Source organism: Sinocyclocheilus grahami, unplaced genomic scaffold (assembly GCF_001515645.1).
Source record: "Sinocyclocheilus grahami isolate Dianchi unplaced genomic scaffold, SAMN03320097.WGS_v1.1 scaffold170.1, whole genome shotgun sequence".
Lineage (NCBI taxonomy): Eukaryota > Metazoa > Chordata > Actinopteri > Cypriniformes > Cyprinidae > Sinocyclocheilus > Sinocyclocheilus grahami.
The window spans coordinates 1,457,720-1,485,445 of NW_015505349.1; the positions used below are offsets into that span (position 1 = coordinate 1,457,720).

At 35.8% G+C, this 27,726-nt stretch overlaps 3 protein-coding genes and 1 long non-coding RNA gene across 5 annotated transcripts in view; 1 reads left to right on the top strand and 3 right to left on the bottom strand.

Moving 5' to 3' along the window:
* Positions 1-1,315, top strand: part of LOC107593390 (zinc finger protein 362-like) — an 8,485-nt gene extending 7,170 nt beyond the window's left edge. Inside the window, exons 8-9 of the mRNA XM_016283101.1 lie at positions 881-1,039; positions 1,130-1,315. Of these exons, the coding sequence (XP_016138587.1) occupies positions 881-1,039; positions 1,130-1,246 (276 nt within the window). The 3' untranslated portion in view covers positions 1,247-1,315. The remainder of the gene's footprint in view (positions 1-880; positions 1,040-1,129) is intronic.
* A 3,734-nt stretch (positions 1,316-5,049) lies between these two features.
* ccdc30 (coiled-coil domain containing 30) lies at positions 5,050-17,438 on the bottom strand. The gene is made up of 26 exons (XM_016283142.1): positions 17,411-17,438; positions 16,280-16,470; positions 15,890-15,958; positions 15,654-15,728; positions 15,025-15,178; positions 13,828-13,899; positions 13,493-13,608; positions 13,297-13,371; positions 13,096-13,160; positions 12,818-13,010; positions 12,646-12,735; positions 12,436-12,561; positions 12,152-12,289; positions 11,842-12,020; positions 11,460-11,682; positions 10,227-10,331; positions 9,860-10,030; positions 9,300-9,509; positions 9,065-9,222; positions 7,972-8,137; positions 7,763-7,884; positions 7,389-7,530; positions 7,174-7,310; positions 6,974-7,091; positions 6,805-6,869; positions 5,050-6,016 (listed from the first exon to the last, which is right to left on the bottom strand). The coding sequence occupies exons 1-26, from the start codon at positions 17,436-17,438 to the stop codon at positions 5,803-5,805; spliced, it is 3,402 nt and encodes a 1,133-aa protein (XP_016138628.1). The 3' UTR covers positions 5,050-5,802.
* A 670-nt stretch (positions 17,439-18,108) lies between these two features.
* On the bottom strand, positions 18,109-18,679 carry LOC107593443 (uncharacterized). Its single transcript, XR_001610085.1, has 2 exons — positions 18,437-18,679; positions 18,109-18,147 (listed from the first exon to the last, which is right to left on the bottom strand). It is a non-coding gene; the product is annotated as an uncharacterized lncRNA (long non-coding RNA).
* A 1,351-nt stretch (positions 18,680-20,030) lies between these two features.
* Positions 20,031-24,887, bottom strand: usp21 (ubiquitin specific peptidase 21). 2 transcript variants are annotated; one of them, XM_016283108.1, is made up of 13 exons: positions 24,720-24,887; positions 23,982-24,174; positions 23,539-23,592; positions 23,322-23,439; positions 22,971-23,085; positions 22,679-22,801; positions 22,529-22,593; positions 21,749-21,852; positions 21,581-21,667; positions 21,430-21,508; positions 21,191-21,298; positions 20,977-21,091; positions 20,031-20,732 (listed from the first exon to the last, which is right to left on the bottom strand). In XM_016283108.1, the coding sequence occupies exons 2-13, from the start codon at positions 24,135-24,137 to the stop codon at positions 20,642-20,644; spliced, it is 1,215 nt and encodes a 404-aa protein (XP_016138594.1). In that variant the 5' UTR covers positions 24,138-24,174; positions 24,720-24,887; the 3' UTR covers positions 20,031-20,641. The 2 variants fall into 2 exon arrangements, with proteins under 2 accessions (XP_016138594.1, XP_016138593.1); XM_016283107.1 differs by having other exon boundaries at positions 22,529-22,596.
* Positions 24,888-27,726: the final 2,839 nt, after the last annotated feature.

Consider the following 27,726-nt stretch of genomic DNA (forward strand, 5'->3'; position numbering starts at 1 on the left):
AAACTTCACACTGGACTTCAAGCAACATGGTTTATGTGCCTCTCCACTCTTCCTCCAGACTCTGGGACCTTGATTTCCAAATGAAATGCAAAATTTACTTTCATCTGAAAAGAGGACTTTGGTCCACTGTGTCTTCTGAAGTCCAGGAAATTTTAGAGCACTTCATGCTTCCTTCTGCTGACAAGCTTTATGGAGATGCTGATTTCATTTTCCAGCAGGACTTGGCACCTGCCCACACTGCCAAAAGCTGGTTCAATGACCATGGTGTTACTGTGCTTGATTGGCCAGCAAACTCGCCTGAGCTGAACCCCATAGAGAATCTATGGGGTATTGTCAAGAGGAAGATGAGAGACACCAGACCCAACAATGCAGATGACCTGAAGGCCGCTATCAAAGCAACCTGGACTTCCATTACACCTGAGCAGTGCCACAGGCTGATTGCCTCCATGCCACGCCGCACTGATGCAGTAATTCATGCAACAGGAGGCCCAACCAAGTATTGAGTACATGTACAGTAAATGAACATACTTTCCAGAAGGCCAACAATTCACTAAAAATGTTTTTTATTGGTCTTATGAAGTATTCTAATTTGTTGAGATTTTTGTGAAATGTGAGCCAAAATCATCCCAATTAAAAGAACCAAAGACTTAAACTACTTCAGTCTGTGTGCATAGAATTTATTTAATACATGAGTTTCACAATTTGAGTTGAACTACTGAAATAAATTAACTTTTCCACGACATTCTAATTTATTGAGATGCACCTGTATATATATATGTGTGTGTGTGTGTGTGTGTGTGTATAGTATTTTATATTGCATGACACTTGAGTCTTAATAAATAGGTGTTAAACTTTCTTCCTCATTTCTTTTCCTGTTCAGTCTCACCAGAGACAACATAACAAAGACAAGCCATATAAGTGTCCGAACTGCTACCGCGCATACACAGACTCAGCCTCCTTACAGATCCATCTCTCTGCACATGCTATTAAGAATGCTAAATCGTACTGTTGCAGCATGTGTGGTCGTGCATACACCTCAGTGAGTATCAGTCCACATTAACCTATGGGCAAATATGGGACCCTCCTCTTTTTTCATATTATAACACCATCTTCTGCTTTTTTTTTTCAGGAGACCTACCTTATGAAGCACATGTCCAAACACACCGTGGTGGAGCATCTGGTCAGCCACCATTCCCCCCAGAGAACAGAATCTCCCAGCATCCCCATACGCATTTCACTTATTTGAACTTCCCCCCTCATGTTCCTCTTCCATTAAAAGGTATTTTGTTCACTGCGATGGTCTTCCGTTGAAAAAAAAAAAGAAAAGAAGAACACGATAAGTGTTAAGAGACCTCGGAGGACATTTGAGTCTGATATTGTCTTTGTCCCTTTAGCTCTTAGTGATATTAAACCTACAGGCCACAGACTCAACAACTGCTGTCTGAACTGAATGGTTCAATTCAACTCCAGACACCAGTCTAAAAGGATTTTAATTGATTATTCCAAAAACAGAATGTCACAGTAGTGATCATTTTAACATTTTGTTTCAAAGGTGTGTAAGGGAGACTTCCAAAGATACTCTTTAAGCACTTTTTCAGCCTCGTGGTTTTGGCTCAAAGTAGAATGAATCTTTTCAGAATGGGAGCAGCTTCTCGCTTTGGGCAGCTATGAGAGGTTAAACTTCGTTTTAGAAAGTCAGACGGATTTTGTTGGTTTCCGTCTCCACTTCTCCTCCTTGTCATTTGTTTTAACAGGATATTGTGTATTATTTTGCTGTGGATATGACACTTCTACCACTTTAAGCGTCTATTAACCTTTTATATGGGGTATTAGGTCATGGTGAGAAATGAAAAGTGTAAAGTCAATTTTGTGAATTTTATAAGCATGGTCATTGCCCTAGTATTTTTATACAGGTAAAGGTGAAGGAATTCCAAGAAATCCCCTGCTAACATAAAAGAGTGTAAATAAGATGTGACACTCTCTAAAATAATGACTTGTGTTATTTGCATCATAGATGTTTAACTTGTTTCAGTTTCTGTAACAAGGCCTTTTTTGTGTGCAATGCAAATTTCATCCCTTCCAATCACAGTATTTTAAGGAAAAAGTGTCCTTTTTGTCATTTTTTAAAAATTAAATGGCATAATTGCATGATGACAATATCCAAATGGATTTTGGTCATGATGTGACAGAAGAAGTGTCACACAGGTTCAGTGTTGTTAACTAAATCAGACATTTACGGTGTAGCGTGACCTCTGAAGCAATGCAAAAGCACCTTGAGACATTCATTTACACCGATGGAAAGTGTTCACGAGTTGTTTTTTTTAGATTATGATATAATCTAATAGCAGTGGCCTATTTTGAAATGTTTTTATTTGTCAAATTTGAATTTTGTATACCAAAATATCAGTAATCATGTTTTAAGAAAATCAAGTAAAAAAAAAAAAGCTAATTTTGAATGTAGTCGTGTTCATTTCCACCGTTGCGTTTCTGTTACATAAGTTCATCCAAAAACCAATAATTCTGTAAATCTGGTATGTTAAACTGATTTTTTTTTTATATATATAGTATATATTTGCTCTGACAAGCAAACCAGCATACAAGCTGAAAAAATTTTTTTAACAGTAGTGGGCAGCAGTATAAAATGCTCTTACTGAGTTAAAGCACACATGGTCTTATTGAATTATTCTAGCCAAATTTGATCATATGTGATCATACTTACCGTATGTAATTTCACAGGCCACAACACTGCAGCTCTACAACATTCATTTATTTTTGTGGTCATTTATACCAGTCATTTGTTAAGCTTATTGTTTTTTTTTTTTAATTCCTGTATATTTAGGAAACTTTTTTGTTTGCAAAGGACCAAGCTGTTGCTCTCAAATGCTCTCAAAATACACCAACATATATATAATAGACATTATATATATAATTTACACAGTAATGTTTTACTGGGCAAACAGAAATTGTCTTTCATATTTGGGAATGGCACAATTTGAGATAAACAGCAATTTGATGAGGATCTACTTCTTGGTGCTTTTTATAAAACCTCAGCTTATTGCCAGGAATAGATTATTACATTACAGTATAATCCTGGCTTGTTCAGCCTCAAATCCACTTCAAATCAGTAAGACATGTACATTTACTATAAAATATACCCTGTATTCATTGATAGTGCAAACTGCAAGGTTTAGATACTGTACTTTGTTCATTTTTGTATCTGTTTAGTATTTTTCAACTTATTAATATTTGTTTTTCTGTAAGTACTGATCATTGTTTTTATAGGCATCCTTGTCATTTTTATGTGTACGCCTTAATTTTATCATCGCTGAAAGACCGGTTTCTTTCTCTTTCTCCCTTCCATGTCGATGTTTTTCAGTATTCGGTTTTCTTAAGCCTTTTTTCCGCATGGAACACAGTAACCGTTATTACCTGTTAACATGTATTACGTAAGACATTGTTATGTATGTTCTGAAATAATTAACATTTTCCTTCGTCTTGCATTGTGGTTCCATATGAAGATTTTGTTTAATATGCACAGACAAGACTGATAGGTGAATTAAGAAAATATCAATGTCAAGAACACTTTGTATCTCTATCTTGTTTATTAAATTCAGACTGTTATACCTGAGCCTTTGTATTTTATTTTTAAATGCACTGGAGTCAGAAGAGTGAATACTGTAAACACTGGGCACACCACATTTGATATGGACACAATATTGATACAATTCTGCAGAGTTGCTTTCAAAATTTGCAAGTAATAGATTCATTTCCACTGCATCAGACTGAAGCTTGAATCCTTTTGTCGTTAAATCTAAGTCCTTACTTTGATGGCAATTGCAAATTATGTTTTTAGGGACTCTTTGTGTTAACTACTTCTAAAGCATTTAATAATCTTAGCTAATGTTAATTTCAACATTTACTGAACCATTATTAAAATCAAAAGTTGTATCGGTTAATATAATTTAATTGACCTGAGCTAATGTTAACTAACAATAATACGTTAATACATACTGACACAAATGTAGTGCCCTTTATTAATGTTATTTAATGCATTAATTAAAGTTTGCTAAGAGTTTATTGTAAAGTGTTACCCAAAACTCAATATTACATTTTATTAATTTGGTTAGTAAAATTATAAATGAAAATATCTGTATTTAGGTAATGTCATCACCTAAACACCTATTTTGGGATATTTTTGTTAGTACGTATTAAGTAATTCAAATTGACTGAAGCAATCAAACAGGCATCTTGAAAATAAGTTTATTAAGAAAATACATGCTTTGTGTAGCGTGTACACTGATGTCTTCCGCAGTTTAAATGACATGAGCCCTATGTTAATATTTTGTGAAAGTTGCATCCTAATATCGAATAGCAGCAGGACACAATGTACAATGCTCTCATAATGTACAGGCACAACTACAGGATCTTGATCCTTTTGCCACAGTTCAAAACAGAGGCTCCTCACTGCAGAGCCAATGGGTGGAGCTTGACATCAGCTCCTCCTTTTTGGACACAATGGGCGGAGCTTGACAGTCTAGCCACACCCTACCCCTAAACAGAAATAAGACAAGCTCCACCCATTAGGTCTGCAGATGTGGAGCTGGATGTCATTTGGCTCTGCAATAAGCACCACTTGGTTCAAAGTGATACAACAGTTCTCTGTCAGATGACTATGCTCCCAGGGAGTGCAACAAATTCTTTTTAAAAAAATCTATAAAACTCCCATTTCACCCCGTTCCATAAGTAAACAACAATCCAGTAAGGCTGATAATGCTACCATGTCTGTTTTCTTGTCAGTAGCCAAATCTTGTTTTCAGTGTAATTTAATACCAGCAGACCAAACCTTTTCCATGATAAATTATTCATCACAACTACATTGCTTACATTAGTACTTAAAAGCATATACTACACATAAGTAAGGTCTAAATAAATATTTTGACATTTCATGGCTGTGGTTTCTTCCCGCTCAATGGAAACAAATATATAGTGAATGTGTGAAATACAATCATAATAAATCTAAAAAAAAATAACAAAAAATTAATGATTAATTTTTAAGTATTAATTTCTTTAAAATAAAAAAAAAAATCTTACTGACCCCAAACCTTTGAACAATAGTGTACATGCTTTTATCTACAAAGAGTGTAGTAATCTCAGCTCCATGTAACATTTTACCAGGTTTGTTCACCCAAAAGCAGCACAGAAAATGAGAAAAGGTCAACTGACACATGCAAGGGTTGCAAGATATGTATCAGGTGGCATTTACACCAAATCGCACTAAAATATACAAACACTTGATTTCAAATACTTACTGCTTATCCAAAGGCAATAGTGCATTTCAGTTGTGAACACCTGTAGATTGTACCATCTGAACGTCAAATTAATAGTGCTTCAAGTGCTTCTCCATAGTCGTACCATTATAGGGTAAATGTATAAAAAATACATATGGCATCTTATAGATGTGACAAGGCTACTGACCATAACATCCAATGAAGTGTAATGTTTGTGGATGATATAAAATCTCAGGCCTTCTAGACTGACTCTACGTGAGCCACAAAGGCAATGCAACCGAATTCAACCCAGGTGATATGAGCCTGAGCAATAATCCAGCTCTTCACATTCGCTTTTAGTGTTAGGAAATTAATTTAAGAGAAAACATGACATAGACCGTCACAGTGCCACAAAAAAACTATTTGTCTGCGTTTTACCCAGCTACAGTTCAATTATTTTTAAGCCTTGACTGCTCCAGTGACTTTTCAGATTGGCAAGCCTTGTAATGGCATTTCACAAGTCATTGTAACTCCCTCAGGCCTCATCGCTTGTGACACTGAGATGCTCTTCCTGCTCTAACCTGCTGTTGGGAGCCACAGGTGAGGTCACGTTCAGGTAGCCTATCTCAGTGGACTGTGAAACAGGCACAGACGAGGAGATCTCGAGGCTCTTCACTCCAGACTCACCCACTTTGACTTTGCGAACGGCATCCAATATTCCCCATGAATCACAGAGCCCAGGCTGGGGACTACAGCAAGATGCAATGTAAAATGTCACAATTTGGTTACTGAGACTGAAAAATAATCCCATAATGTACTGCAGCCTCATAAGAAAAATAATTCCAAAATGGTAGACGAGGCAAGATTATACACTACAGTTCAAAAGTTTGGGGTCAGTAAGATGTTTCTGAAAGAAGTCTCTTATGTTCACCAAGGCTAAATTTATTTGAGCAAAAATACAGTAAAACGGTAATATTCTGTTTAAGTATTACAATCTAAAATTACTCTTTTCTTTTTTTTAGGTATTTTATATCCTGTATATATTACTGTAATGACAAAAGCTGAATTTTCAGCAGCCAATCTTCAGTGTCACATGATTCTTCAGAAATCATTCTAATATATTGATTTCTTATTATCAACGTCGAAAACAGTTGTGCTGTTTAAAATATTTTTGTGGTAAACGTGACACATTTTTTCTGGATTCTTTAATGAATAGAACGTTTTAAAGCATTTGTTTGAAATAGAAATCTTTTGTAACATTCTAAAATTAAAGTAAAAATCATTACTGTCACTTTTGACCAATTTAATGCATCCATGCTGAATAAAAGTATTAATTTTTTATCTTATAGACCCCAAACTTGTGTATAGTAGTGTATAGTGAATACTTAAATTAAGCAATAGTGTTCGTAATAGTGAAATATACATTATATAACCCCACATTTTGTGTAGTATGTATTTTTGATTGAACTAGATTTTGGAACAGAAATACTGAGTAAGTTGGAAGACTTAAAAAAAAAATTATATTTCTGAATTATACCTTGGAGTTGATGTCAGCAGCTGGCCATCAGGATGAGATCCAGAAGGAAACATTTTCTTGACCTCCTAAGACAGAAACACACACAAAATTGTAACATCAGTACAATCAAATAATTTAAAATGTTTATTTAAATACTACTAAAAAGAACAACTGCTAAATAAACGTGTACCTCAACAGTACACAGCGACTGAAGGTTTCTCAACGCGCGATCTAAAATTCCTATCTGATTGGCCAGTGTTAGAGTTTTTTCTTGCAGCTGTTTGTTTTCCATCTCCAGGAATTTAACTCTATGAGAGTACAGGACAAAGAGATAGTTAGCATGCTTCTGTGCTTTCCTGATAGATGTGGAAGAGGCTATGAGATCTTTACCTCTGCTGGATGGTAGTGGCGGTCCTTAATCCATTGTTTCCCATCTCCTCAGCTTCACTTATTCGCTGCAGAAGTTCTCGCCTCTCCAGGAGGAGCTGGTCGTTTTCTTCTGTCACAGTCCTAATCCAGTCCTTCTCCTGCTCATAGTGTAATACACTCAAGACGAAGTGCAAGTTATGCATGTAGTGTTAAAGGTCAGATAAGAAAACACTCACTTTCTCTGAGAGACTTGTCGCAAGAGACAGATCGTTCTCTAACTGCTGGATTCTGTGCTCATGTTGGGTGACTGTCTTCATGAAGATCTGTTTAGCTCTGCGCAACTTGGTTTTGTGCTGAGACTGTTTCTCGTTGTATCTCCTGCAGAACATGAGTGTCACCATTTCATATTAACACACTGCATTTAATATTTGTACTTTTAATCTAGTGAAATCTCTCAACTCCGACTGCCCAAAATCTCCAAACTGGCTCTAGCTTTCTTTAACTAGCATCGACTCCTCCAGACTACAAAGCAGGGCAAAAAATCTAAATAAAAGTCATGTAGCGTATTCCAGCCTTTAGACTACAATGTCCACTCAGTTAGGAATGATACCTGATGTTAGTGTCAAGCTGCTGAATGACCAGCTTCAGTTCCTCCTGCAGTCTCTCAGACTCATGCTGGGAAGACAGCAACTGTTCTTCCAGCCTGTGGCAGCTCTTCTGACTGCTTCTCTGCTGCAGGACACATTGGTAGTTCATGGTCAGGAGCTCCACTGACCCATCATTTCATCAGAATTCAGATTCAGTTGAGACCCCACAAACCTCTTCTCTAGCTGTGTTAAGTTCACTCTCCAGCACCTGCAGCCGCATCTCCAGCTCCTGTGTGTGGTGAGACATCTCTGAGTTGCTGCGTGTCAGAGTTGCCTCCTTCGCCCGCAATGAGCGCACCTGCTGCTGGAGTTCCTCATCTTTCTGCTGAAGTAATTTCCTGTCAGAAAACACAGTCATCTTAAAGTCCACTACAAGTATATTGGCTTGTGATTGGTGTTAATTTAGTTCATTTTTATGATGAAAAATATCTGTTGACAACCTTTTTCCCATGATCAAGATGAGACAAAGACGAGGCGACACGGACAATATTAAACACTGTACCAAAATGCAATATAATTGACGAAAAAAGACGAGACTAAAATGTAGTTAAAAAATATAAACTCTCTAAACGCAAAATCTTTATACTTTCTCAAACAAAAGAAAAAAGAAAAAGAAAAAGTATAGACCTCCAAGAATTTTCATGTTTGGGTTTGCCAGAGTTTAAATCCCCAATCAGAGATTTGCTCTTAAAAAACAAGATTTTCTGCCCTGTGTTTTAAATCATCTTCACAACCTGGCAACCATGAGCACTCACTCTCTCTACACTGCAGAAAAAGTCCAGATGACCTGAAAAAATTGAGAAACATGCATGTTGGAGTTTAGTGATATACACTGAGATATTCTGCTTAAATTGAAGTGTAATACAAAACATCAATATCATTTTTGGGATTTCATGATTTAATCTATTGGAATTAATAGGCATTTCACTGTTTTAGCTTTTGACTTTTACCAGATTTGATAATGTAGAGAGTGTGTTCATTTATATGACAATTTAACTAAATGAGGTAAAATAACCTTATATAAAACTGATTTCTATATTTCTAATATTACAAGAACTGCAACTATTTTGTGTGTATTTGTTAAACCACTATGCAGCATGACTATAATATGACCATTTTTTCATTGACTAAAACTCCTAGACTTTTTCCAGACTCAACTAAAACTTGACTAAAGATTATAATAACTAAAAAGAACATTTGACGGGACTAAATTAAAAAACACCTGCCAAAATGAGCACTAATTGTGACGCAGTGACCTGTCGAACCTCTGTAGTTGATCCTCTTGCAGTCGGGCTCTGAGGGCAGACAGGTTATCAGACAAATCTCTGGTGTCTCTCTCCAGTTTGCTGGTCTCTCCCGCTCTGGCCTCCTCTAGACGCAGCTGGTGCAGTGTGTTCTTCAGTTGTTGCTGCAGTTCTACAACCTGCAAAGATGTTAAAGTAACATGTTCTTCATAACTGCTATACTACTGAAAAATTTCAATCTGCTCTAAACACACACCTTCTTGTCAGCAGCAATCACACGTGCTCTCTCGGAATTAAGCTCCTCCGTCAAGCTGCTGTTAGTCTGTCGGTTCTGAGCGCTTCTGGCCACCTCCAGCTCCAGATCTCTGACCCTCTGCTGGAGTCTCTCCAGCTCTGCCACATGTCCTGCTGCGCTCCCCTCCAGCTGGGCTACTTTGGCCTGGACCTGCTTCAGCTCCGCACACAGCTATCAGGAGCAGAAACATAAGGTTTCCGAGCATTAAAATCAACAGAACAACAGTCATACATTTTAAAGGGGTCATATGATGCGATTTCAAGTTTTCCTTTCTCTTTGGAGTGTTACAAGCTGATTGTGCATAGAAAAGCGTTTGAGAGAGGTGGGGGCATAGAGGACCTACAATAATGTACAGTATTTGAAAAATAATGTGTTTTTTGAACATTAAAGCATGTCAACATATTCTGTTACACCAAATACACAGAATAATGATCTTTAAAAAAGCATCATATGACCCCTTTAAGTGTAACTTAAAGGTCTAAATACTTTCTGGCACCCGGCACAAGTGTTTTTTTTTTAACCTTGATCTTCTCCTGGTCTAGGAGTGCACTGTGTCTCTTAAGGTCTAGATTTTTCTCTCTCTCATAGCGCAGCTCTCTTTCAGCAGAAGTGAAGAGATGCTGGGTTCTCTGCAGGTCCTGTCTCAGCTGTTTGTTCTCCTCTCCCTTCTGTTGGAGCAGTGAGTCTTGAGCCTATGGACAATCACATAATGGTCACGTTATATATGACAAACAGGGAGAACATTAAAAAAACTATTAAATTACATTAAATAACAATTGTGTTATAATAAAATGAATAAAATTAAGACTGTTTTGTGCATGAATAAAAGTAAAAATGAATGTGAATATGTTTGTGTGGGTGTATGAGTGACTGGAGAGCAGAGCTGACCTTAGCCCTGGCCTGTGCTTCACTGATCTGGGCCTGCAGGGCCAGCTGTCTCTCCTCCTCCAGGGTGGAGTGTAGCTTACTCATCTCTGACTTCACACAGACCAGCTAGAGGAGCAGCACATAACATCAAACAGCTTACACATGATTCCAAGCAAACAGCCCAATACCCCATTTACACAACAAAAGTTTGGGGTCAGCAATTGGTTGTTGCGGTCAGCAATTGGTGGTGGTTGAGGAGAGACCCCCCACATGATTGTAAAGCGCTTTGGGTATACAGCAATACACAATAAAGCGCTATATAAATGCATCATTCATTCATTCAATTAAATTTTTTGTCCTTTTTAAGTTGACTTTTAAAAATGATGCTTTACATCAGTAAAATATAAATGAAATCTGAAATCTGTTACTGTGTTCTTACAGTTATTAATATATGTGCAGAAATCCTTTAAAAATATCTAATTTGATGAACGTAATATATGTGATAGAACGTAAATGTATAAAACTGAAAATATAATTTTATTTTTGTTTATGTGAAGTGTATGCAATGTTTATTTAACTTGAAAAATGTCAACATTAAGTTGATACATGAATTTACATTGGATTAAAAACATTAAAAACAAAATGAGAAAAAAGGGGGGAAAAGAATGACTTTGCCTCCTCATTTCAGAACATGTATTAGACAAGAATGAGAACCAGAACAAAGACTAATTAAATTGATCAAAAGAAACAGTAAATACATTTATAATGTTACAAAAGATTTATATTTTAAATAAATGCTGTTCTTTTGAACTTTCTATTTTGTAATGTATGTAATGTTTCCACAAAAATATTAAGCAACACTATTGATTTCAATATTGATAAGGAGAAATGTTTCTTGATCACCAAATCAGCATATTAGAATGATTTCTGAAGAATCATGTGACACTGAAGGCTAGAGTAATGATGCTGAAAATTCAGCTTTGCCATCACAGAAAAAAAAATATTTTACTGTATTTTTGATCAAATTAATGCAGCCTTGGTGATCTTAAGAGACTCTTTTCAAAACCATAAAAATAAATCTTAACCACAAACTGTTGAACAGTAATGTAAAAAGTATTCAAGAACGTGGTCATTTAGATATAATGGTATTTCACCAGCCTAGATCTTTAAAATATCAGGCTACACTGCCCCTAAAAAGCCACAGGGCATTTTATGCATGCATAATTGAAGAAACACCTTATAAAGGAATCCTACCTGACAAAGCCCATCATCCTCTGCAGCGGGCTTGTGGTTGGCCGTGTGCTCCTGTGATGCTTTGGGTATCTGCTCTCTAGCATACTGGAGCTGCTGTTTCACATGCAGGAGCTCCAGACTGAGTCTCTCCCTCTCACCGTCAGTCTCAAGCCTCTCGTGGGCTTTCTCACTGAGCTCCTTCTGTAGCTGCATCACATGCCCGCGCTTCTCCATCAGCTCATCCCTAACACACAGACACGGAACATCTTACGACATGCTTTCTACAGAGACAAGGCGCTTCTATTGAAGATGGGATAATGTCAGCTACATTGGACAAAAAACACTGTCATACAGAGACGAAAAAGCAGGAAAATAGTGATGCATCTGTGAAAGGGTGTCTTACCTTAGAGCGTTGTGCTCCTTCTCCAGTCGAGTCAGTTCTGTTCTCAGCTTGTCCACCATAGAATTAAGCTCTGCCACCTGTCCCCTGCTGTCTCTCAGGTCCTCTTCGGCCCGGCTGTTCTCTGTCTGAAGTGTCAGGTTGTCCTGGAGTCGTGTCTGAGAACGCTCCAACTGGGCCACCTGCAGAGTACAAACACAGCCTCAGTGAGTATTTGCAAGCTACAGGAAGTATATCTCAGCATCCTAACAACAAATGGATTGCATTCTTTGCGATATAACCCTATAATTTAATGACCTTAATTTTTTATTACCTTTTCTTCCAAAATTCCTTTTTCTCCTTTAATCTGCGTGAGGTTCTTGTTAAGTGTCTTCCCTTGTCGACATTCTACCTCTAGTCTCTGGACCTCCACACGTAATTTCTTCAGCTCCTCATGGTCTCTTTGCATGACCTGTCCTCAAAATAACCATGTGGCATTTATGGTTTCAGATCACTTTATTATAAATCTACTAAACAAATTCATAGTGCAATATGAATAACTTTCCAGGACTTTTAAATGTCTAATTTATGATTAGTCAAGTGTGACAATGACATTACCTCTTTTTCCGTTTTGAGAGCAGCTTTGGCTACAGACAGATCCACCTCCAGCTGTTTCCTCCAACCTTTTTCTTCAGCAAGTCGACCCTCGAGGAACTTAAGTCTTTCTTGAACACTCTCGCTAAGCTTTGGATTAAAAGATCATGAAAATATAACCACAAAATCAGAGGGTACAAATAAGGGGCTTTTTCACATTGTCTTAACCTTTACCTCAGACTTAGTCCCACGAACCTGATCTTCATTTTTCTTCTCAGGTTTCTTACTATTTCTCTTACTCAGTTCTTCCTCAATACTTTTAATCTAGAACCAAAATCAGAGTCACTGTTAACATTCAGGTGGTTACTTATCAAGTTCAGCACCACGTCGATGGCTAAAAACAGACCTTTCTCTGTAACCCCTCTATCACACACTCATGACGTTCCTGCTCCTCTTTCACTGTGTTCTGCGCCTCTCCCAGCAGTGCCTCCAGCTCTTCATTGCGCTCCACCAGCTCCTCGTGTTCCCGCTGCTGCTTCTGCAACCTCCTCTCCAGCTCTCGCAGACGGCTGTCCTTATCTTCAGACTCTCTCCGACACCTGCCGACACACAACTGCCATATCAGCATCTTTAAATCAATGGCATGTACAACTTTAAGTGGGATAAAAGAAGACAAAGCTTCACCTTTTGTGGAGTATCTCATCCTCTGCATCCAGTGATGGATCAGGATTGACGTTATTCCCGACACCCTGACAAAAAAAACATCTGTAAAGTGTTCTCAGATGAAACTATACAAATATTAAAATACTTGTGTATATAATATATGCATATGCAAATATATAACCCTTTAGGAGAAGATTTTAATAGTGTGTAATGTATATGTACCTGTGTAGAATTTATTTTATTGTGCTCTAATGTCACTTTGATCCCTTGATCTGAGTGCAGCTTTGATTGTTCAACCTGTGGCACACCCAAAATGGCAAATTATATAATTTCTCTGTTTGCAAATAAAACTGCTTTGAAATAAAAGAATGCTTTGCTATCTGATAGGTAGTGGCAGTTAAAAAAAAATTATTCTTGCCAGTTTAAGAAGAGTCCTCCTCTCTGTGTCCAAGGAGCGAACTCTATACCTTAGCACGCAAATCTCACTATCCAATCTTTCATTGCGTTCCTTGGCCTTCTGCAGCTCCACCATATCTGTCCAACATGTGGATTACAACCAGAACACATCATTTGAAATGTCTTTTATGTTTTGTCTGGTTTGTTCTGTCTTTATTTACAGCTCTTTGTCTACACTGTAATTTTTTTTAAAGTGTTTTATAAATAAACTTGAATATAGTCATAAACCATGACCAAATGTGAGAAGTTTTTAAAGAGACACGTGATATCTTGCTGCAGTATCAAACACAATCTCACCACACTGTTTAAGCTTGTCCACTTCCTGTTCCAACTGCTCCACTTCATCCCCAGTTTTCTGCAGGTCAGGTACTAAAATTTAAATTTTGTTTTGAGTTTACATTATGCGCTAAAGCAAAATTGCAAACAAATATTTAAAAACTAGATTTTTACATTTTTTAAAGATGACATAAGTGATGCTTGGTCATGTAAAAGGTGAAAATAGCTAGTCTAGTTGCATATAAAAACATAATAATTACTAGAGATGCACAACATAATGGAAACATATTGGTTGTTTTTTAATTTATTGGCATCAGTTAATATCCAATAATTAACTGTTCATACTCATCATTTATATTTTCACATTCAGATTATATTACCATTACTGTCATCTAACACTAATTTAAAAGTTAATCTTTAAAAATAATTAACACTGTTCAATGCAATCTTTAGCAAATCTCAAAATTAATATCCACTTTTCTTACAGCACATTATAATGTTTTGATCCCTAAATTCACATGTAGCAATTACAAAGTACTGATTTTAATTTTTATTGTTTTTTTATTTAAACTACTGTTCAAACATTTGGGGTCAGTTTTGAAAGAAATTTGTAATTTCATATAGCAAGGACAGATGAAATTGATCAAAAATGACAGTAAAGAGGTGTAATGTGTAAAGATTTCTATTCCAAATAAAAGCTTTTGAACTTTCTATTCAAAGAATCCTACAATTTAAAAAATATAGTGTCTATCAACAACACTGCCTTCAACATGAATAATAATAATAATAATAATAAAAGTTGATCACCAAATCATATTAGAATGATTTCTGAAGAATCATGTGACACTGAAGACTGGAGTAATTGTTGCTGAAAATTCAGCTTTGTCATCACAGGTATAAATTTAATTGTAAAAAAAAATACTCAAATAGAAAACAGTAATTACATATTGTAATAATACTTCACAATGTTACTGTTTTACTGTATTTTAGATAAAATAAATGCATCCTTTGTGAGCATAAGATACTTCAAAAAATATATACATACAATACCATTCATTCAATACTTCATAGAAGTATATTATAGAATTTTCAATATCAGTAATTTATCAGTTATCAGCCATAACATGAAAATAATTCTCATCAGCTTATCGATACTATCACAGCATCATTAATAATTACCGTTAGGGCTTTTTTAAGCTGAATGCTGAATTTACTTACCACACACGTTTTGGACCTTACGAGCGAGATCTAGTTCATCCTTCAGGTGGCGAATCTCTTTATGTGCCATAGCAAGACGACTCGATGCCTCTTCCAGATCCCTCTCCAGCCTCTGGCACACTGTGCATTCTCTATTGAACTCTTCACTGTGGTCCTACAGAGGACAGAGCTTTCAGTGAGACGTAAACCCGGTTTTACTCGGTGGATAAGCAAGGAGCATGTCAGCATCCATGCGTTTTTAACATGCATGAGCCACAGGTGAAGCCGATTGTGGATCATGTTCCAGTGTGAACAGAGTTTAATATGCACCTGGTCCCTTATAACCATCAGAGACAACTATACTAACACTGGTTTGTAACCACCCTGAATCAAAGGATCCATAGTGATGTTAGGGTCCAGAGTGAAAATAAGAGGAGTTAATGTGATCATGCTAAGCTCAGAATGTGAGAGCATATTGTTATTATCTGCATTGTGTTCAACCAAGGCATGCATTATTTCATGAGGTGACCACGGAGCTGCCCTAATCTGCTTTAAGTGGATCATCCTCTCAAGGATAATACAGAAAGGTTCCACCTCTCTTGATTTACACTTCTGTCATGCCTTTTTTTATGAGTCCAATCGAAACGTACAGGAAGGTTCTGTGCTCTTAGTGTAGCCTTGCGCACACCAAAGAACTTCCTCCAAGGACTCTGAACTGATGATTCCTGTCCATTTAGGGAGGGACAAAGAATCAGGTGAAATTATGATGCAGAACATATTAAGAGATGGACAATGAAAAACGTAAATATAGACAAATGGGATTTGACTTCAGTACGCTGCTTTCGAAGGTGCTTCCTGTTCATGAGACACTCCGAGATCTTCTCACCTTATTCATATTTTCCTTTTGCTGCCTGAGTTCCTCTTCCAATGTGTGACGCATATGATCCAGCTCTTCCTGATTTCCATAAGAGAGGAGATATTAAAAAGACCATAAAACTAATGAGACACAACTGAGGTATTACTATTAAGAGAAGGCTCCACATTTTTTAACACATATATTTCATATTCAATATTATCATGTTAATATGTACATTTTATGCATCTGGCAGATGCTTTAATCCAAAGTGCATTCAAGGTATAGATTATCAGTAGGGGAATGTTGCTATAGGCACAGCATTTTCTGTGTAAATAAAATTTTGATATTATAACGGTCTACCTGTTGACCTATAACTTTATAAAAACTATTACTGAAATGTGGTTGTATTTCTCATAGTACCTGAAGATGCACCTCTCTGAGGTTGCCGGTGAGGGTCTGGGTGTCCAGTTTTCTTTCCGCAGCCTCCAGTCTCTCCATCAGAGTGACTCTCTCCACCAGCAGATAGGCCACCTGCTCACTGGCACTGCTCTGGCTGATCTCTGCTAGACCCTCCTGCTCCAGCATCTCCACCACCTCCTTACACTGGGAGTCTGACACATAAAACATGAATAAAGACCACTTCCTAGACTATAAGGACATTGTGCAGAATGCAAGAGCTATGTTCTGCACTGAATACTAGAGTACTACTTAGTGTATACAGTGCAGTATGCACTAAATACCGCAAACTATTTTTTTATCACCTCAGAAATAGTTATTTTGCATTTTTAATCCAATTCTGCATATAAATTGTTATTTTCTAAATAAAATTAAATTGAAAAAAAGTTAATTGAAATAAAGCTCAAATAAAAAAAACTTTACAAATACAATGAAAAACTTTGAAAAACTTAAACTAAAATGAGAAATGTTGCCTTGGCAACTAACTGAAATAAAGTAAGTTCAAAGGCCTGTTCCCGACAAAGATGATAACTATAACTATAATAACATTCTAATTCTGGAGAGAATAGGGAAGTGCACACCACAACTATAACGATAATGACACAAACAAACAACACATTTTTTTCCCAGCTGATGTACAACAAAAACATTCACAGCCAATCAGAATCCACAGATTTTAAAGAGCTTAAGCATTTAAAGCAACAGACAACATTACAGCAGCATGTTAAATATTCAGAACATTAATTTCTGTTGGTGTAGACACCAATATGCTGTAGTTATTGTTATAGTTATCTTTATAGTTATTGTTCTTGGTGTGAACAGGCCTGGTTGAATTTGAAGTACTAAAAAAAACTAAAACTGAAATAAAAATAAATAAAATAAATAGAAATATAAAAAACTAAATGAGAAAACATAAATGTGAAAAAAATTATAAAAATGACAAAAGAACTTAAAATTATTAAAACAAACTAAAGTTAAAATGAAAATATAAAAATAAAAAACACTATATTAGTATGTAAATAATATTAAAATAACACTAAAGTAAAACACTTTAAGTCTTGGTTGTCATATCAAGAAAATTATGGCTGATATTACTTCCAGGTCCAGGTCCAGCCAAACACATTGCATTGTGGGATACAGTATTCTACACAGCATGCTCTATAATATACTGTACATTTGACAAATGTAGTAGCTGATCTATGAGTTCTATGCATACAGAATATTTACATACTGTGGACACTGCAGAATGCTGTATGCATACTTATATTTAGTACACAAGTATGCACAATGTGGAAACAGTATGAGTAGAATGCAACCAAACTACTCACTGACCACAATCTATTTTTTTAATAAGTACAGTGGGGAAAAAAAGTATTTAGTCAGCCACCAATTGTGCAAGTTCTCCCACTTAAAAAGATGTAAGCAGAGATACAAGAAGAAATATTGTGTGTGTAGGAACTTGAGGTTACAAAAGATTGAGCATTACTGTCATAAAGTTATTTCATTAGATGCATTAATAAAGTACAGATTATTACACCTGTTGAAATGAAACACAACAAGCAACAAGTCTATTTTTGTCAAATTGTCCGACAAAATAATTACCATCACAAGCAAATTACATGATCTTCATGAACTAACCTTTAATGCATATGTCATATTTATAAATATAAAAAAAGACGACACCATACCTCTCTTTTTTCCATGGCCGACTCCAGCTCAACAGGAGTCCGTGCATCACTTGCAAATTAGCCAAGAGTTTTTATGGGAACCAAGTTTAGATTGTGGTTTCCAGCATTTGCCTCCGCCCATGACAGTCTCTGACCTAATCATCACTTTATTACAAAACAAGAAAAGCATAAAACACAACTCGCCGTGTTACAGAAGTTTGCATGCCTTTAAATTGAAGGCAATACAGCTTAAGCAACAACCTTTATATACTAATAACACTGCAACTGTAACAAATGACATACACTTGATCTTCTGCATAATCCATTATCATCCGTCAACAAATGTTTCTATCACATATTCATAATTTATCTGCAGTCACGGGTGTATTTGACAAGAATAATGCTTCCTCGGGCTATACTAGATTTTTTTCTGCAATATAAAAAGTTTCCTAACCTTAACACAATCCAGTCCGCTAACTTTGGCTAACGGGCTAGTTCGCAGGTATTATGCGTGAGCTTCTTTTCATATCCAGCAGACGCCTGTTAAAAATAAAACAAATTACGATTGTCGTTGTCCTTCAGAATCGATTTGAAACAGTTAATGATGTCTGCATGTTTGCAAATATTGATGCAACAGTAGAGTGTGGTGTCTCCTGAGGCCTACCGAGTGTTTTGTTGCAGCTGCTCGCAGTAGCTTGGACCGAGCGCCTAGGCAACGGGTTAAACCATTCCGGACAAAGAGGGGGGAGAAGGCTGCGCTGAGAAGTTTGAGGTTTCACATCCACCCAGCAGATAGCGGTGTTTGCTGTATAAATCAATAAGCCACCAAAAAGTAAAGCGTACATACAACACTGAATGACTGATCCGTTCAATAAATTTTTTGTTATATTAAAATAAAGTAATTTATACATCTTATATCATTCATATTCATTAGCACTGATACACTACCGAAGGGAAATTAAGATGTGTTCCAAGGCTGCATTTATTTGATTAAAAACAGTAAAAACGGTAATATTGTGATTTTTTTTTCAATTTAAAGGAAATGTTTTTTATTTTAATATATTTGAAAAAAAGGACAATTTATTACTCTGATGGAAAATCTGAATTTGGCATTCTTCAGTGTCATTATAATAGGTGTATGCTAAAATTAAATTTTAAAATATATCATTATAAAAAACGTTATTTTAAATTTGTAATAATAATTCACAATATTACAGTTTTAGCTATTTTTGATCCAATAAATGCAGCACTGGTGAGCATAAGGGACTTATTTCATCTTAATCTATCTATCTATCTATCTATCTATCTATCTATCTATCTATCTATCTATCTATCTATCTATCTATCTATCAATCTATCTATCTATCTATCTATCTATCTATCTATCTATCTATCTATCTATCTATCAATCAATCAATCAATCAATCAATCAATCAATCAATCAATCTATCTATCTATCTATCTATCTATCTATCTATCTATCTATCTATCTATCTATCAATCTATCAATCAATCAATCAATCAATCAATCAATCAATCTATCTATCTATCTATCTATCTATCTATCTATCTATCTATCTATCTATCAATCAATCTATCAATCTATCAATCAATCAATCAATCAATCAATCTATCTATCTATCTATCTATCTATCTATCTATCTATCTATCTATCAATCTATCAATCAATCAATCAATCAATCAATCAATCTATCTATCTATCTATCTATCTATCTATCTATCTATCTATCTATCTATCTATCAATCAATCAATCAATCTATCTATCTATCTATCTATCTATCTATCTATCTATCTATCTATCTATCTATCTATCAATCAATCAATCAATCAATCAATCAATCAATCAATCTATCTATCTATCTATCTATCTATCTATCTATCTATCTATCTATCTATCTATCTATCTATCTAATCTCAGGTCTGCAATAACACATATTTCTTTAATGCAGTATCAGGGTGAACTGAAATAAGTGAACTGGAGTCATATGTATAAAACATTAATTTATTAAAGTGAATTAAATGTGGGCGACACTACCTACAAATCCCTCTACATCTAAACTAAAGCAAACATTAAAAAGTTGGGTTTTTTTGTTGTTATTTTTACATACACTGGATTAGTGTTAAACCTAAATATCAAATTTAACACTTGATCAAAAAGATTTAAAGTGGAGGGATTGGGCATTAGTTTATGGCACATTATTTTACATGTCATTCCATAACAGAAGCATAAGAGATTTTATATGATGAAGACCCTCATATGTGTAAAGCCAGACATAATATACAATGGTCATGTGCTTGCACAGTCATACAAAGGTTTTATATAATCCACCATCTGCATTAATTACCCTGTTAATTCAGCCCTGTTTTTCCACTCTTAATTAAAACACATTACAGCAAATTTCAAGTTTTAATTATGTTAAGAATAAAAAAATGCAAAGTTAATAAAACACATTGTTTAGTGTAGCGAAAATACCTCAGTAACATGAATATACAATGAAATTTAACAATTATGTAAAATGACCAGTTTTCAAGCTCATTCACTTTCTCCCCAACATCACAGTGCAACTTTTTTCTGTGGTATCTGAAATTTGCCAAATAATCACTGAAGTCTCTCATAACAAAGTACATTCTCTGCCCTCATTTTCTGGTGACATTGAAGCTTTTGAGCTCATAGAAGAGAACATATGCCTGATTGGACTGAAGCTTCTCCTCTGTTATTTCAGCAACACTGTAAAAGAAACAGAGCATTCATGTTTAAACATTTTCCTCTGCTGTATGAACTAAATTGAATATTTTCTCTATTATGATAAATTCTCAATTCTAAAGTCATCAAACAAAGAAATAATAAAAATAAATGCTATATTATCTCTAATAGGAACAAATTATCATTCTTGTACGTTGTGTGAGAAAACTGGCCTTTAAATACTATTATTTTATTGTATAAAATTGGTCAGACAAAAAGCTGCACCAACCATGAGTCATTATAGTAGCACCAGCCCTCCTCCTCCAGACATGCAGCCGTGTAGTGTCCCATATTTACTGTGCCAGAATGATTGCATACTGCATAAAGATCGTACAGCACTGGACCTGAAAGCAAACATTCAGTAATATTTCATACACCTCTGCACATAACAATAGTCAAAATTTATAATGTGTATGATACTTATTCAGATATTAAGAGCTCACCGCAGTCAACAGGTCCAAATGGCCCTAAATCCAGCCCATTTAGGGGGAAGGAAACTGGCACTGTGCTCTTTGAGATTGAGTACCTTGACATGGTAAATCGATTTAAGTCTGAGATAGCAAGTTAAGTCTATGTACCTTTTATAAAGCATGTACTTGGTCACAAGACCTTACACGTACTGCTTCACACCATCGATAATCACCATTTGATCAACTCAGCTTTGACCAACTGAAAAGGATACGCATTACGAGGATTCTAGGGAACCTTTGGATGGTCAGTCTTTTTGTGCTCTCAGTGTGACGGTTACACCGCTCACACATCTAAGAAACATACACATCCATGGGTTTCAGCAGAAGTTCTCAATTTAAATGCAAGCAATGCTTTTCACTCACCGGTGAGTTTTCTTTATCAAGTTTTTCCTCTTGTGAAAAGAGGTCTAGACACTCTCTCAGTGTGACAGTTCGTCCATAATCACTCTTCTGCAATACACACACAAACAAAAATGATGACACATCATCTGCACAACACCAGAAGGGGAGGACAGGGCCTGAGAGTGTTACCTTTGGGATGGGGAGTGACAGGTCACAAAACACATCAAAGGTGTTGGAGTAATGGGAGCAGACTGAACAGTGTAAGGAACTGCGCAGCTGACCGGAGAACAAATCTGTGACAGAAGGGAAAAAATACTTGAGCACCAGGATTTAAAATGGACTGAAGTAAAAAAAAAAATTTTTTTAATTGTATTTACTAAATAATCAATAGACTAACTATAAAATATACATTGTGATGATGATCACAATTATTAATAATATTTGACCTTATTTTACTTTGGTATTTTATTGTTTTTAGACATTTATACACACACTCACATATAAAAGAAAAAAATCTATAAAATACAGAAACGTTTTTAAAGTTTAATGGTCAAACGTTTCTGTAAAAAACAAAAACAAAAAAACGAACAAGCATTAATAAGGTGGATAATTTATGCAAACAAACAGTTCCGTCATGAGACTCTAGATGGCACAGGCTCATAGGTCTTTTACATGCAATCTACTAGCATTCACATCATTTACTACACGACACAAGCTGATTGGCCTCTGCTGATTCTGCAGCCAATAAGACTGCTTGCTCAACATTTAAATAGTCTGGTTCAGGGTTTGTTGTAAGCTAGTCCTGCAGCGCACTATTAGAGTTTCTTTGAAACCCTCTACCTCCACCAGCTCCACATGTCTAGATCTGCTACAGGATTTATGTATGCTTATTAATGCAAAATTATTCATTCATTTTATTGGTAAAACTTATTATTATCAGATCATTATTTTAACAGTGCTACTACTTACCAACAATTTTACTGTCATCCCTGTCAAGATGCCTCTGCCACATTGCAAAGGCCTCCTCTGAAATCCTGCTGGAGACAATGAGTGATTTAAAGGATCTAAATGACTTCAGATCAGATTGCTCCTTTCACAATCTGTCTCTTTGTGGAGTACCTGAATCGTGTGTATGTTGGTTCCTTAATTTCCATAACTGCAGGACGTTTGGATGGACGACGGTTAATTTCTGTATGTAGCCTGTCCAGAAGGAACCGCAAGAACTCCTGAGCATCTTGCTGACTGTGTGTGAGTGAAAAATGAAATGGATAGATTATTTGTCTGCAAAATATTATATACATAACAACTGAGAATGATATCTTTAAACACCAATACCCTAACACATATTTTAAATACTGTGTTAATCAGAGAAATCTGAAGAGATATCTGTAATAATTCATATTGAACATACCTATAGCCACTGAAATAAGGCACTGACTCTTTAAACACGTGATAAAACTTCCCAGGATTCACTGTGGTTTCCCCACCATTACATTCCCACAAGCCAGCCAAAACTTTAGAGAATTCTACAATAAAGTCATCAACAAAAATATTGTGAAGAAAGTAGATGAGGAGTAGAGGAATGTCTGATTTTAAAATCATTAAATTGATAGATAAAATGTCAAATAAAATAATAATTCAAATAAAACTTTTTATTATTATTTTTTAAATAACCATGCAGCCCCAATCCCAAACCACTCAGATTTTGATTTGCTGCACCACTTCACCCCTAGTAAATAAATGACAGCTGAAGTGTGCCTACCATTCATAAGCACAGGTTCTTGTTTGGAGTGCTTGTCCTGAAGGTAAGTTCTCATCAGACAGTAGTTCCGAAGACTACGAGTGTGAGAGAGACACTGCACAATCGCATTGAGGAAACACTAAAAACAAAAGAGAACATTTGAAAATGGATGGGAGAGAATACCATTATTTTTCTTGCAAACATATGCATTAAAGCCTGTTTGTGAATTAGAACATACAGTATTTCCAACGTTGCGCAGTCCAACTTGTCCATTTCCCAGTTGCAGCTCTCTCTGTAGGATGAAAAATGACTGTCAGTGAGACTTCCTCAATTACATCACAAGCGGCAACAGGTTTGCCATTTACTGTCCCTCCTGCAGTGACTGAGTGTCCATTTATAGATCTACGATCCAATTATAACAGGGAGGGAAGACACTGTCACATATGACACTGAGGTTAAGACCAGATATACTTAACTCACTGTGAACACCTACAGGTGCAAAAACACATGTATTTTATATATATTAATTATTAATATGGTTTGCAGATAAGCTAGGCCTGTTGTTTCCAGTATATAAGAGTTGACAGGATAGGCCAATATACAATATATGCCTTGTGTCAAACACACTAATACAGCATGAGGTTTCAGACAGAATGTGTCAATGGTGCAACACTGTCTCACCTCGTTGTCTGTCACCAGCAGGAGTCCCATGATGGATGTGTATAGTACTGACTGTGAAATGTCCACATTCTCTGGCTGAAGGCCATTTTGAGTGACTAAGGTGCGGCACAGGGCCTGACACGAGTTGTCCATTACAGCGGATTCAGCTCTTGGCATTACCACGTCTGCATGCCGGGCAACCCTGCCAATGAGCCTATGAATGGAATCATGAATAATGAAAACTCCTTTGAATATCTTATTTATTAAGCAAGTCATATTGCTAAAAACTGGTTTGTGATTCAGTCTTCTTCCCAACATGCACTGTAGCATGAATATTTAATATGGTCACATTGTTTGACAGTGTGTCAGTTTTGCAATGATGGGAATTTGACATTTTATGTTCAGTCAAGACATTTATTTAAAAATTTGTAAATTAGTTGAACTCAAAAAAGGTAATGCAGACTGCTGCATTATCTATTTTTAATGTAGTTTAATTATTGAGAGAATTTTCCATTTAAAGTGAATATAAAGAGAGGTGATAATTCACTTGGCTATAGAAAAGACAGCACTGTTATGATAGTTGGCTATAATATTTATTAATTATTTTAGAAACAGTATAGCACAATCATTAATATAACAAAAAGTATTGAGAGAGAGAAAAAAATAAAAAATAAAAACGTCTTATTTTTAAAAGGGATATTTATCATAAAAAATGGTATTATTTACATAAAATGATCACATAAACATTTGTTTACTCACCCGTAAATACCCAGTATCGTCTCCACTTATTTTTTGATTGAAGGTCAAACAGCGCCAGTGTTTCTATCCAAACATCAAGGCCAATTTGAAAATGTTTAAGTGTTACTGTGCTTTCATTACACCTGCTGATCAACTGTCTGTCCTATCGCTGTGTTTGTGAACGAGCTTTAATCATGGCTAATCTTTCCTCTCTCTTTAGGACCTTCTATAATTAGCGATGTCGCCTTTGCTTAAGAACAGCTTTGACACTGACAGGAGACGGTGTCCGCACGCTACTCACAGTCATTATAATAAACTGCAATTGCAGTAATTATAACAATATTTATTATCATTTTTTATTTATTAAAATAACATTAACAATTATAATAATAAAAAATTGCCACTTTGTCAAAGTTTAGCAGGTTTTGTACTGAAGTATAATTTTTTGACACGATTACAGTCAAACCTGTATGTGGTGTTATGTATCTGAGTGTTTGCATTTCTTCTCCATCGTGGATCGTCACTCCATCATTTCTGTGTGTATTCTGCATTGTAGCTGATCTTTCTTTGACCAATTATGTAAGAGAGAGCCACTCGTGTCATGCCACTTTTTAATTTCTTATGAGTGGGTTTTATGGCTTTGGTGGGCATTGGGGGGGTGTTTTTCCTCCATCTTGGATGTGCTGTGGTGTCACCCCTTTAGTTTTTGTGTGTTTTCCGCACTGACATTCTTGACAAATTACGTAACAGAAATCAATATTTTTTAAAGTCTCCTATTGAGGTCTATGGGTGATTTTTGGGGTGTTGGGGGTGTGTGCGCGAGCTCAAACATTCTGCATTGTGAACATGTGGAAGGGTTGCCACTTCATCTTTGTGTATTTTGTGTTCTGCATTGTGGTGAATTTAGTTATTTTGTGACAAATTAAAAAGAAAAAGTACTGATTTGATCATTTCCCCATCCATTTCAATGTAGGGTCTCTTTTTTTTCACACTAACAAAACCAGATATCAATCCAATTTAGTTTTTTTATTTGTAGAGCTAGCAAGCGTTGGTAACGGTACAAAGTCTCATGCCATTTAGATAAAGGGAACTTTTTTTTTTTTAATTTCAGCAAAAAGACCCCGAACAACGTTTAAGGGTTAATGGCAGAATTAACACTGAGCTAACATAACATAACAACTAACATATCATTGCTGAGAAATGTACAAAAAGACTTCAAGGCATGTGCCTATAGAAAAATTTGCTGTCAGTAAAAACTGTACTAAAAGTGACAACTAGCACTACTCTAGGTGAAATTCATGTTATGCATATTGATAGCTGTTAACCGTGATAAAAAACTAAAAAGGTCCACATTTATGGAAGTTGTCAGTTTATTGAAAACAAAACAGTAACCATTATGCACTGAAAGGAAAATGGGAACGAATACCTTTTTATAAATGGCACAGAATACCTTTAAAGCAACTGAATGCAGTTATGTGTATTTTTGCGACTTTGCATCCCCCTACAGTAGTGGAATTTACTGTCGTAAATATATCACTGTGGTAATGACAGTGGATTGCTGTTTTGCTGCCGTAACGCAATCTGCCCTTTTAGCGGAAATTTGTAATAGGCCAGTCGCCTTATTATAAGTCACTGTACCATCAGAATGATATTGAAACTAATATTTCAATGTAAAAATGTAAATACAGTTGCTTTATATCAAGAGAAAAATAAGCATTTAGGCTACATTCAGGTTATATCAATGAAAGACTTGCAGTAGGCCTACTGTTAGCCCTAATGCTGCCAAAGTGCAATAACAAAAAGCCTGGACTCATATAAGATTAGTTACCGTTCAGATTGCACAAATGTTGTTGTTTATTAAAGGGATAGTTCACCCAAAAAGGAAAATTCTGTCATTAATTACTCACCCTCTTGTCGTTCCAAATCCATAAGACCTTCATTCATCTTCGGAACATAAATTAAAATATTTTTGATGAAATCCGAGAGCTTTCTGACCCTCCACAGACAGTAAGGTAACTACCACGTTCAAAGCCCAGAAAGGTACCAAGAACATCGACAAAATGGTCCATGTGACATCAGTGGTTCAACTGTCATTTTATGAAGCTATGATAATACTTTTTGTGCACAAGAAAACAAAAATAAAAATTGTATTCAACAATTCTTCTCCCCCGAGTTACCATCTACCAGCATGCGTTGTGTTACTCTCGAGAGTAGCACAACGCATGCTGGTAGATGCTAACTCGGGGGAGAAGAATTGTTGAATAAAGTCGTTATTTTTTATTTCTTTGCGCACAAAAGGTATTCTCGTAGCTTTGTAAAATTGCGGTTGAACCACTGATGTTACATGGACCATTTTAATGATGATCTTACTACGTTTCTGTGCCTTGACTGTGGTAGTTACCTTGCTGTCTGTGGAGGGTCAGAGAGCTCTCGGATTTCATCAAAAATATCTTAATTTGTGTTCCAAAGATGAACGAATATCTTACAGGTTTGGAATGAGTAATTATTGACAGAATTTTCATTTTTGGGGGAGAAGAATTGTTGAATAAGGTCGTTATTTTTTATTTCTTTGCCTACAAAAGGTATTCTCGTAGCTTTGTAAAATTGCGGTTGAACCACTGATGTTACATGGACCATTTTAATGATGATCTTACTACGTTTCTGTGCCTTGACTGTGGTAGTTACCTTGCTGTCTGTGGAGGGTCAGAGAGCTCTCGGATTTCATCAAAAATATCTTAATTTGTGTTCCAAAGATGAACGAATATCTTACAGGTTTGGAATGAGTAATTATTGACAGAATTTTCATTTTTGGGTGAACTATCCCTTTAACTATATGAGATGGAAATGGTGCGCAATTTAAAGGAATGAGGAACTGAGAGTTCACATGTCCCATAGCCTAAACCATATATCCAACAAATATCACATAATATTCTCAATGCAAAAAAAAAAAAAATATATAAATATATATATATATATATATATATATATATATATATATATATATATATATATATATATATATAAAATA

What these genes read in the sequence shown, in the direction of transcription:
- ccdc30 (XM_016283142.1), bottom strand. Translation starts at nt 17,438, where the DNA reads ATGTGTTTGGCTGGACCTGGACCTGGAA. An exon ending in TGATTGCTGCTGACAAGAAG is followed by an intron (nt 9,223 to 9,299) that starts GTGTGTGTTTAG and finishes ACATCTTTGCAG; the next exon opens with GTTGTAGAACTGCAGCAACA. An exon ending in AGTCGCTGTGTACTGTTGAG is followed by an intron (nt 6,870 to 6,973) that starts GTACACGTTTAT and finishes TTTCTGTCTTAG; the next exon opens with GAGGTCAAGAAAATGTTTCC.
- usp21 (XM_016283107.1), bottom strand. Translation starts at nt 24,137, where the DNA reads ATGCCAAGAGCTGAATCCGCTGTAATGGACAACTCGTGTCAGGCCCTG. An exon ending in TGTCACTCCCCATCCCAAAG is followed by an intron (nt 21,668 to 21,748) that starts GTAACACTCTCA and finishes TGTGTATTGCAG; the next exon opens with AAGAGTGATTATGGACGAAC. An exon ending in TTGATAAAGAAAACTCACCG is followed by an intron (nt 21,509 to 21,580) that starts GTGAGTGAAAAG and finishes TATGTTTCTTAG; the next exon opens with ATGTGTGAGCGGTGTAACCG.